Raw genomic sequence first — 12,283 nt, forward strand, 5'->3', positions numbered from 1 at the left:
ATAAAATTTAGTGCACCTCAAAAGTTTTATAGCAATTTGAAAAAAAGTGTCATTTTTTATAATTTCCCTTTTTTTTTTATACAAACAACCAACCGTCAAATTAACTTTTTAAGTTCATACTATTTTGAGCTGGTTATAAAATCAATAATTGAGCTAGTTATAAAATCAATAAATGCACAATTTCATTATAATTTGTTTATTTCCTTTAATTTTACAAACGAATGGACAAAATAACAATATTATGAGGTGTTTAAAATGTTATAGCGATGAAGAATGATATAATGTGTGCTTAAAAATGGGCCACGTACAATTTAAAATATTTACTTTGCAAATCTGATTTCGAAAGTTACTTTTAATTTTTTAAAAGGTTAGGCTCTGTTCTCTTTACCGTTTTCGGGTCATTTTCTGTTTTTGATTTTTCAAAACGGTGAAAACATATTCTCTTTCCCGTTTTCGAAAACGAAAAAAAAATTGTGAAGAAAATAGAAAACGACTTTTTTGTTGTTTTGGGCGTTTTCAGTGTAAAACTTGAAAATTGAAAACGCGGGAAACACTTTTTTTTTTATTTTTTATTTTTTATTTTTTTTTTAGGAGGTGGTGTGGTGATTCTCAAAATTTCAAAAAAAAAATAAAAAATTTATTTATTTATTTTTTTTTTTGAGGTGGTATTGTGGTGATTCTCAAAATTTAAAAAAAAAATCATTTTTTTATTTTGAGAAACTAACAAAAAGAACGCATTTTCAATAATTTCAAAACAAACACTCAAAACACAAAACTCAAAATAAATTCAAAACTCAAAACACAAAACTGAAACACAAAGAGAACACCCTCTTAGTTTTTTGAAAAATAACTTTTTAAGGAAAGAATATTTTCCAAGCTGTGTTCAGTGTGACTCCCACCAAATGCTTATTATCTTCTCTAGTTAATATTTAACATACTTTTTCTCAACGTCCAAACTATTCATTTGACTTGTGAAAAAGGCATTATATAAGTACATGTAGATATAAAAAAAAAAAAAAAAAAAAGGGTTGAACCCCAATCTTGAGGATCCCCATCGTCCCGCTCCTAGAGTTTTGTGAGAGAGGTAAATCGAGGGATGTGCCCCAACAGGTCAGGAAACAAGAGCTGCTTGTACACTACGCCTATAAAAAGTCCAATTCCATATCTCAGGAATCGAACCCTCACATTGCGGCTGCCATACATGTAAATATCATTATGTATGCATGCATAACATGATACATGAGGGTGGGAGTCAGATAGTACGGTCTGAATATTTTTAAATTTCAAGTATTTTGTAAATGGGACCATTCAATTCCATTTCGATTTGGGAGCTTCAATTCTGGTTAGAATATCCGTCCCTAATGAATGTCGGATGGTTAGATGTGGAACCACCCATTAAACCTCTAGTATTTTGTAAATGGAACCATTCGATTTCATGTAATTTTTGAAACTTTATATTGTAAATAAAATAGCATTTCCAAGTTCAATCGATTTCTTAAAAAAAAAAAAAAAAAAAAAAACTAACTGCTTGACCATTCTTGTATATTCTAAAGGTCATGATTGTACTCGATTTCATTATTTATAAGATAGGATAAAAAAAAATCCAAAACCTCCCATCGGATCAAGGTAGAGGTGAACCACGTATAAATTATGATGGCGTTTTGATTCAAAAAAGGATACAATTTTGAGACAACGTTGTTAAATAATAATTATGATTTCCGCTATTACTAAAATTGATAACAACTATACGAGCTCAGATTTAATGTCTCATTGGCTATTTTTTTATACACTTTTAACAACTCGGTAGATCACGTCTTCTTAACAAATATGAAGACGTCACTATATTTTTAGCATGTCTAAACATTACACAATGATGTATTTTCATTTACAAACGAAATAATATGCTAAGATATCAAAAATATATTGAGAAGAGGGAGATTTCAACTCTAACAACTATAAGGGCCTGTTTGATTCGGTGGCTTTTCTATGGAAAATGGAAAATTTTCCACATTTTTAGCCGTTTGATTGGTTAGATTTTTGGAGTAATTGGTTTTCCTTCCCCCACCCTCACGTGACGCATTTTCCTCAAAACTATGGAAAATCAAATTTTGGTGGGAATTGGGAATTTCAGCTTTATTTATTTTTTTTATTTTTTTATTTTCAGCAATGGGAACAAATTACATTCACAATTGTAAATTTTATCCCTTTAATTGACAATTTTCATGAAAAACAAAGTCAAACGAACACTAAAAAATTCCAAATTTCAATATTTTTCAGATAGAAAATTATAACAATCAAACACATTAATTAACAATTTCTAATAAAACAAATTCTAAACAATTCAATTTTATAAAATTCGTTTTCTTTTCACCCAAATTTCATTCTTACAATCAAACGACCCTAATATCATATGCTCTTAAAAGCCCACTTACATGTTTCTCAAATTATTTATCTTTTGCTTTGTACTTTTGGGCTCTCTAATAGTCTAATGATCTTTTCCATACTTTTGATTTCTTGAAATAAATCTAAAAGATCCATCTAATGGTTTAATCTTTTTAGAAAATGCACAAAAGTCAAAAGTTATTACATCCATCAATTTTCGAGACATATAACATATACATAGATAATTGATAATGAAATGTAAACAGACGACTTATGTCCACTTTAACATCATATGTAACAATTTAGCTATTTAATGATCATACAAACCTATGTGATTTTACTATGTATACATCAGGATTTATACCTTAGATAACACTCCACACACATGAGAGAATTGAGCCACGATTATTTTATTAGGTTCGGACTCCGCCTTCATATGTGTGGACTATCATCCAAGATGTCAATCCAAATGCACACAGCTTATTGTCGCGTGAGATAGGGGTGGAGTCAAAGAGTTATCGAGACACAAAAGAGGTAAAAGGACACGCAAAGCCTTAAATTTGTCGAAAGTTAGATGCAACTATGTAATGTACACATGTCAATGCCCCCGTCCGTCCATCTCTTAAAGCTGACACACTAGCACCGTTTTTTCCTTATTTGTCCATTTGATGGATTCTGCTTTTTCTGCCTTTTCATTTCAGCCATGGATGGGAATTTATTGCCTTACCCACGTGGTCTCAGGCTCAGCTACCTATTGTTCTGTCAAACAGACCTTTACACTCCAACTCCATCCTCGTTAATTATTAAAAAAAAAAAAGGTTGAATTCCAACCTTGTGGGCCTCTACTGTACCGTTCTTAGAGCTTTGTGAAGAAGATAAATTGTGAAATGTGTTCCAGCAGGCCAAAGAACAAGAGCAGCTTGTACACTGCGCCTACAAGGAGTCAAATTTCATGTTTCAGGAATCGAACCCCATACTGCGGCTGCCAACAAGGCGTGAGATAACATCACTCTTATCCTTTACACCACTGGACTATGCCCGAGGACATCCTTGTTAATTATTATTTGAGCCTTACTTCTTGTACAGAAGGAAAGCTTACAGAAGACTTACAAAATACACACAATGAAAGATTAGTGGGGTTTTTGACAATATTTTATTCATATATAGCCCACTTCCATGTGAGCATCTGTAATGGTTCTGTGAAGGGTCATTATATACAAATGGAAAATTCCTTATTATGTTTCTATGCATCAAACATTGCTTGCAACTATGATTTTGTGAAGGGCCATTCTGCACAAGTGAAAAATTCCTTATTATTTTTTTTTACACATCAAACATTAGTTGCAACTTCACATTCATACTTAGTCTTTGTTAGGTACTGATTATTTAAAACTCATTTTATTTTCAAATTCATTTTTGGTAATACATTCTCCCAATAACTATACAATCGTTAAAAAATTATTTTTCGCAAAATTTATTCTCAAAATTTTTTTCTCAAACGAGTACGGACTCGTAAATATTCTAGTTGCATATAGGTGTCAAAAGAGTCGTATAGTATAAGTTCATTTTTTATCTGCCCTCCATTGGAATGATGGAACGTAAATCTTAATATACGTTAGGTAAAATTTTGAAAAGTCAAAAGCTACTTTTGAGATTAAATATTTTTTTAGATTATTTTGATTAATTTTTCAAAATTGTTTTGCCTGGTTAGAAGAGCTTGACTTAATATGATTTTTTCATGAAGTTATTCTATAAAAAGTAAAAATAGAATCAAATGTCATGCCAAACAAATCCTTGATCGAGGCAAGTAAAAGGGCATATATATGTTCGTTGATGTGTACAATTGTACAAATCACAAGAAAACAACATGTAATGTTTTGCAATGCATAGAAAGAGATCCTTCTTATTTCTTTACTCCATTTGAGGTAATCTGAAAGTTGATCGACGCAGTTCTTCCGATATCTTTACAAAAATGATTATCTTTGTGCCCACCTCTTTTTGCAACATCACAATTTTGCAGAATCCTTAGCCTCGTCCCGTACGACGGTTCGAGATTTATAATTAATCAGATACGTTCGATCAATACATTAAAAGGAAAATAAATTTGAAAGATGATATATCTATTCAATTTAAGGTCAATATAAATTGGGTCAATTTAGCCAAGTTTCTATTTTTGCTTCTATTTTTTATAGAAGAGCTTTCCGAGAAAGCTATTTTAAGTCAAATTCTTATAAAAGTTCCTATAGCCAGATAAAGTACTTCAAAAATCTATTCAATCTTGTTCAAAAGTAACTTCTTAGAAGCAGCTTTTAATTTTTCAATAACTCCAATAAAATAGGTTCGTCATATTTTTTGCAACAAAAAATTACAAGCATTCATTAATTGAAAGAAGAGAATGTGTTGAAAATTCGTAAGTTGACGACAGAGGTGCTCATTTTAGGGTGATACCAAAATTAAATGCAAACTCTTGCTGTACATTGCTGTTTTGCAGAATTTCAAGAGAGGGATCTATCAAGCTTAGTGCAAACTACTTGTTTTCAATTAATGAATAACAACCTAATATCATCAAATCAGATTTTTTTTTTTTTTTCTTTTCAAAATAGTACTTTTTTAATAATGGTTCTTCTTAGGAAATGTCAAATTTAACCTTATTCAAAATTATTTCCAGATTTTTTATTTTTTATTTTTTTTTCAAGTCAAGGAGAATTCAGCAAAGATCAATCAAGTCAAGGAGAACTCAGCAAAGATCAAAATGACACCATTTCTTTCAGGGAAACAAACATGGTAAACCAATACATAAAGTTGGTGTTCGGTGTACCATATATGATCATCTAAAAGAATTAAACATAAAAATTTAAATAGATAGTTATAAGTAAATGATATCATGATGTAATTAAAGAATATTATCCACCATAATACCATTCAGCTATTACTATATGTTCTAATATTATCCCAAAATTCTGAAACTTTTGGGTCTATGGACGTATGCAGTCGTGCGGTTCGTCCATCGAGAACTCAGGAAGAAAGGCTTTATCTTGCAACAAAAATGTACAATGCACTTTGATCAAATTTAAGCCTTGTGGCCATTTTCATGATTTAGAAGACAATCTTGGAAGACTAAGTAGACTATTAACCCGGGCAATACCTTCAAGTGCTGACCATTCATCATCTGCAGTCGAAAGGCACTCTGCTAGACTCCTCTTAAACTGGCAAAGAGGCCAATCTGGTAGCTTCTCCATTTCCTCAACAACAGGAACTATCTCACTGGACTCAGTAATATCTGAATGTAAAACTTCAGTAGCACGGGCTTCATCTGAGATTCCCATATCTTCTTCCCTAGAGAAAGGGAGCTTCTTCGCTTTCTCTTTGTCCGCATTGGTGACATCATTTTGTTCTTCAGCCACATCCGTCACAGGCAATATCACACTTGACTCGTTGGTAGTTGCACACGAATGTACAATGCCGCCAGCAAGAGCTTTGTTTGAGATCTCCATATCCGCTGGTGTAGGGACAAGGATCTTCTTCAAGTCGTCCTCTTCGTGGGCCTTGGTGACACCATTTCGTGCTTCTAACACATCAATTGAAGATACATGTTTGAGGAAAAGACATATAGCGGCACAGTCATCGTTCTTGGATGCTGGGTACTTGAACCTCCATGCTCTACTAGCATGATCAACTAGAGCCCGTGTGGCTGTTCCACAGTCAGGAGCAGAAGCCACAATATCCACTGCTTTCTCATTGGAGAGGACATCCCATACCTTGTAAACATGAGCTTTAGAAGACATCGAGTACGGTTTGACTTGCTATAGGCATGCAACATCTACACGACAATCATGCACACACTGATGGAGAGGGTGGGAGATGTTGAAGACGAAACTTAAAAAATTACACGTGTCCCCTCTGATAACTTAAGCTTTTAGATTAGACGATTCAACATTATATCATAGAAGGCAAACGTCCTATGTTTGAGTCTTGTGGCCACTCATTTATGAGAATTGTACACATGTTAGGCCTTAGATTAAAAGATGAATCTGGTCTATATGTGAGATGACGTGTTGAATACTAATATCTTAAACTTTTAAATGAGACGATTGAACAAGAGGTACACCTTTATGATTAAACATAGGGGACGAGAGAATATTACCCCATCAGTGGCAAGAATGACAAACTCATCTCTCTCAGTGATGTGGTGGTAATAGACATCTGGGATAGAAATTAAACCAAAATCCTTCAAACAGAAGTCCCCAAAGGCTCTGGCCATTGCCAAACCAGGTGAATTGCTAGTTGGCAACCATACACGTGTAACTTCAGGCTCATCTTTCAGTGCAAAAACTCTTCCTTTAAACTTCCGGATCCGAGCAGCTTCTCCTGGAAAAAGAAAACAAAAGAGGTCAAGAATTTCAGTTCTGTGTCACTGAAAAAGCAGTTCACCTTCTCTTCCTTTATTGACAAGGAAGCCAGAATGGGATTATCTCACAGCCAATTGTTAAATCATCTTACTCTTCATTCTATCAACAGTTTCAGAACAAGAGCACACACATTAAAACGCCATGTGTGTGTCTCTCTGCGTTTTCAAAAGGATAGGGAAGAAAAGATAGGAGAGATACTTGGAAGATCAGGTTTCAAGTCCACTGTCAACTGTACTGCCATCAAAGCATTGCCGTTGTCTCTTGTTGCCAATACTGCTCTGGAGTCGCCAATGTTTCCAATTATAAGATCCTTACCCTGGAAAATCAACTTCACGAATTGATAAGCCACGTCAGATAAATCCGTTTTCTTACAAAATAGAACCTGTCGCAATAAAGGTTAACATTTCCTTTCTCATTGAGCTAAAACCGTCTTGAAACTTTTCCATGCCAAGAAAGAAACTGTCATTTTGTTCAAAGCTAACCTCCCGGACAACTTGAAATTTTTTAAAATTATATTTTCAGCAAATATGGAATGCTGCAGCTAAAGCGTTTCAGGTATCACTCTCCACTCCCGACACATTGATTGTTCATGCAAACAGATCTTTGATTTTCAGCGTGATCATTTTGGGCAATTCATTGCTAGACAAAGTTGTGTTTGACACTAAAGGAATTGCTAATACAAACATATGAGATCTGTGCACACAAACTATCATCAAACTTTTTCTTTAGCTTATATTGAGGAAATCTAAGCCTAAGACTTGTCACGTAATTTAACAAAAAACTTACCGATTCGACATGAAGAATAAAGTAAAGTTTTCCTAATTTCTCTTTTCCTAGTGGCCACCGACAGGATCAATGTTTACTCGGTTAAGTTTTCTATGTTGTTAAATTTTTATATACATAAATAGAAATCTTGCTACATTGGGACGACCAGAAAATTTTTCATATTATATTTTTCGGGAAAAAAATGTAATGTTGCATTTAAAGCATTTGAGGTAGCCCTGGCCGTTCTCGAAACTTTGATTGTTGATGCAAACATATCCTTGATTTTCAGTGTGTTATTTTTTACCGTTTATTGCTAGAAGAAGTTGTGTCGTACAATAAAGAAAAATATCAATGTAAAAATTCGAGATTTGTACAAACCAACTATAATACAACATTTTCTTTGGCCTATATTGAGTCTTGTACACAAACTATTGTGCAATATTTTCTTTAGCTTATATTGAGGAAATCTATATCTAAGACTTTTCACATAATTTAACAATGAACTTGCCAATTTGACATGAAGAATAAACTAAAGTTTCCATAATATTTTCTTTTAGTGGCAGGGAACTAAAGCATCAGGTCGTACTCGGGTAAGTTTTTCGCAGTGTTATGTTCATATGTACATAAAAAGAAAAATCTTGCTAAAATGGGACGACTTTGAAAATTTTCATATTTTATTGTCCGAAAAAATGGAATATAGCATTTAAAGCATTTGAAGTGGTCCACTCCATCCTCTACACTTTGATTGTGCGTGCAAACAGATCTTTGATTTTCAGCAGGTTAATTTTGGCAATTTAGTGCTAGAAAAAAGTTGTTTTCGACACTAAACAAATTGCTAATGACAAATTTGAGATTTGTACACACATACTCTCCTGTAATATTTTCTTTAGCCTGTATTGACGGAATCTAAATCTAAGACTTGTCACATAATTTAAAAAAGAATTTACCAACTTGACACGAAGAATAAGTTAAAGTTTTCCTAATAGTTTTCTTTTTGTGGCAGGGAGCTGGAACATCAAGTCATGTAGAGGTCAGTTTTCTGCATTGTTATGTTTATATATACTTTAAAAAATTCTTGCTAAACTGGTACGACTTGGAAAATTTTCATATTATGCTTTCTGAAAAAATGGAATGTTGCATTTAAAGAATTTGAGGTAGCTCACTTCATCCTCTACACTTTGTTTGTCAATGCAAACAGATTTTGATTTTCAGCAGGGTAATGTTGGCTATTTATAGCTAGAATAAGTTGTGTTTGACACTAAACAAATCACTAATACAAAAATTTGAGATTTGCACTCACAAACTGTCGCGCAGTATTTTCTTTAGCTTGTATTGAGGTAATCTAAATCTAAGACTTGTCACATAATTTAACAAAGAACTTACCAATTAGACATGAAGAATAAACTAGAGTTTTTCTAATATCTTTCTTTTTGCAGCAGGGAACTGCAACATCAGGCCATACTCGGGTAAGTTTTCTATATGAAGAAAAGACTCAAGATATCAACTCGTGCAACTTGAGATTTAAAACAATAATTTAAATGTTTTCTTAAGTTCCAATGAGCTTTTCTATCAGCTAGGATTAGATGTTTCTGTTAAGAATAATTCTTGTCATTATTAGTAGTTGATATTTTCCTAAATAAGTAATTCGCTAATACCGGTTGTAGGATATTATTATTGTTGGACCCAAATAAGAAAGTAAACCAATTAAAAACACCAAGTCATTTATTAATTATTTCTAGATGATTAAGGTAATTAATTCAATTTAATTTATTCTAAGTGTCAATCAAATAAATATTCAGATCAAATCAATAAAATAAATAACATCAAGAATTGATCATGGAGGAAGATCCTCGGGATAAAATAATCTCTTGGCAAACTTGCCAATAAACGATCCAATAGCAAAATTAACTTACAATTAGTCCAGATACTAACTCTGCTGGTTGTGCATGCCCACACTTCCCAAAACCGTGGGCCACTTTTCTCCTATTGGACCACCAAGAACGAACCTTTATTCTTCAACACTAGAACTCCAAACACCTCTTCTCCAAGCTTAAGATTTCTCAAGCTTTATAGATGAAGGCAGAGGGTTGTTTAGTGTTCGAATGGCTAAAGCAAGAGATTTATTAAAATATGTAATGGATCTTCAAATAATGTTCTCTTCACTTAAAATAAAAGCTCAACCAATGGAAAACAATAAATGGGAAAATATTAAATATATTTGTGATTGAATCAATATATCTTTTGAAATGAGTTTATGATCTTCAAATATTGATCTCTATAATGAATATAATGTTCAACCACACTTTAGAACATTCCATGGCTTGTGTATTTATAATGGATAGTGTTTAGGGTGAAAAGGGATTGAAAATCACAGTTAAAATCGAATCAAGATTCTTGCTAGATAATATCGCCTCCCAAGCACCAAGTATGAACCAAGCAAGCAGCAGCCCGTCTCTCAAGCGGGCAGTTACTGTTAAGCAAGCACCAATGATTCTACTTCAATTTGTGTTGCGCCACTCAAGTGCTAATGTAATGTACCGAAATTTCATAGAATAGAATTTAATTTATGTGTGCTATAATTTAATATTTTGGAAGTTTATGGACTAAAGTATATATAAAGTAAATTTCAATTTTTATCGAATGTTAAAATTAGATGCTGACAGAGTGACAATAAGTATATGAATATTGGGCTCGTTGGATAGATAGTAATTAATCATGCATATTAGGCTCGAGAAAAAGTTAATCTGGATTATCCGACCCCGAATTATCGAGATTAAAAGATATAGCTTTAAACTATATTTTAAATGATTATTTAATGAATTTAAAATTTATATATGGTTGACATGTATAGAACTAGATTCTCAATAGGGTAATGAATGATGTTTTATTAAAAAAAAAAAAAGGAGAGGGGATAAGGAAACCACATGATAGAGAGAGCAACATTATTGATTTTCCTTTCAATTTGTTGGAAGAGGCGACAAGTGTATGAAATGTATTGGTTGTTGAATGGTATAGTTGGTTGACAAGGCTTGGTCAATTATTTTAATTCAGAAGTCCGTTTCCCAATTCTTATCCATGCCCCTATCCTACTTCTACACGTTTCCCCAACTACACACCCACTTTGTTAGACTAGATCGTGGGTGATATATTTATATATGTATATCAAAAGAAGACATATGCATAAGTACACGGTTGTAGAGAGAGAAAAGTGTTGGAAACACATAAATTACATACTTCATACTTTATGCAATGTAAAAGGATTCTTACTTTCCCTAAAAATTTATAGATACTTAGACCTGGGGTATTGGGATTTAAAATAGGAAGTCAATTTCGAATAATATAAATCCTTGAAGTAGGGAGAAAGATTTTAAAGTTAAAGTTATGCTATGAAATGCTATGATATGAATGATATGGTCGTTCTGATACAATGATATGATATGATATAAGCTCTCACCAGATTTTAAAGATATGAGAGGGTATGATATTCTGATACATGTGTTTCAAATTATTAGTTGTGATCGCACCATTATATTCTACTGAGTATTCCCATGTACTCAACCTTTTCCCTACTCCTCACAGGTTAGATCGGGTCGTTAGTCGGCTGGTGATGAGGTGAAATTGTTGGGCCAAGATTTATGGGACTAAATGAAATAATAAGTGTAACATGCCCTAAATTCTAAATTTTAGCAGTAACCTTAGTTTATTAATTTATTGAACTCGTTCATTTAATTTGAAATTTGGGACGAATTTGTTTAGACGTGTAATTTCATGCAATAACTTGAAAATTTTTTACTTGTTTTGGTATTTTGTGTTTCCTTGCTATTTAAGTTTTTGGCATAGATAGTTACGTCAAATTGAAGAGTTAAAAATAGAGCAGCCTTGGGAATTGATTTACAGTTTGCCATACATGTCTAATAAATGCAATGTACTATAATGATTTAAAATGGGTGAATCCTGATGCCATGTCCCACCCACTGAAGAAAGAGAAAGTATATTATGCTTTATGTGTATATAAATGATTCTGATTACTGCCGATGTACCGTGAATATATAGAGTGTCAAATGGTAATTATTTTGTAAAATGATTTTGCCTCTAATACTTAATTTTCAGATTAATTCTACGTGATCTTTCCAATCATATGCGTTTAAGATATGGCGTAGGAAAGTATTATTTATTTCCTTTTAGGAATTAATATATAAATTATTTTTTTCAAATTTGAGTAAATTACCATTTCAAAATTATATATATTATTGCACGCCATGTTATTTAAAAATTCAAATGGAAATCTGGGTAACGACTTAAATCTTGAGAAAATTTGGGTTGTTATAGTTTCATATCAGAGCTCAGGTTTAATTTCCAGTAGACTCATATGTATTTTCATAATATGAGTTTTGAAATAAATAAATAAATAAAAAGAAATAAAACAAATTGGGTGTTTTAAAAAAAAAATTGTAATAGTATTGTTCACGACGAGTAGGAACACTGTTCACCATGAACAGTGATGTTACTATTCATGGATGAACAGTGACCGTTGTCATCACAATGTGAATAGTTAAAAAAAACATAAGGATTTTAAAGAATTGTTAAAAGTACGCTGTATGTGCATTTATATATATGTGTATGGGGATGAGAATAACTTATTTTGTCAAAATAAATAATTATTTGATAATTTCAATTTTAAGGGATAGTTGTTAAAAATAATATATATATATATATATATATATATA

The 12,283-nt window shown here is 32.4% G+C and overlaps 2 protein-coding genes across 14 annotated transcripts in view; one reads left to right on the plus strand and one right to left on the minus strand.

Moving 5' to 3' along the window:
• The window catches only part of LOC111369501, an 18,768-nt gene extending 7,272 nt beyond the window's left edge, over positions 1–11,496 (plus strand). For 3 of the 13 annotated variants that reach the window (XM_022991035.1, XM_022991043.1, XM_022991041.1), the window contains 4 exons: positions 8,114–8,146; positions 8,560–8,586; positions 8,993–9,022; positions 11,136–11,496. In XM_022991035.1, coding sequence (XP_022846803.1) covers positions 8,114–8,146; positions 8,560–8,586; positions 8,993–9,022; positions 11,136–11,153 — 108 coding nt within the window. In that variant the 3' untranslated portion in view covers positions 11,154–11,496. Of the gene's footprint in view, positions 1–8,113; positions 8,587–8,992; positions 9,023–11,135 lie in introns of those variants that run through there. The other 10 variants (XM_022991037.1, XM_022991042.1, XM_022991045.1 and 7 more) reach the window with 8 other exon arrangements.
• LOC111369500 (probable protein phosphatase 2C 66) lies at positions 5,168–7,272 on the minus strand. The gene is made up of 3 exons (XM_022991034.1): positions 6,990–7,272; positions 6,527–6,750; positions 5,168–6,140 (listed from the first exon to the last, which is right to left on the minus strand). Exons 1-3 carry the CDS (start codon positions 7,030–7,032, stop codon positions 5,472–5,474), a joined length of 936 nt encoding a protein of 311 aa, XP_022846802.1. The 5' UTR covers positions 7,033–7,272; the 3' UTR covers positions 5,168–5,471.
• Positions 11,497–12,283: the final 787 nt, after the last annotated feature.

This window comes from Olea europaea, chromosome 20, assembly GCF_002742605.1.
Source record: "Olea europaea var. sylvestris chromosome 20, O_europaea_v1, whole genome shotgun sequence".
Classification (NCBI taxonomy): Eukaryota; Viridiplantae; Streptophyta; class Magnoliopsida; order Lamiales; family Oleaceae; genus Olea; species Olea europaea.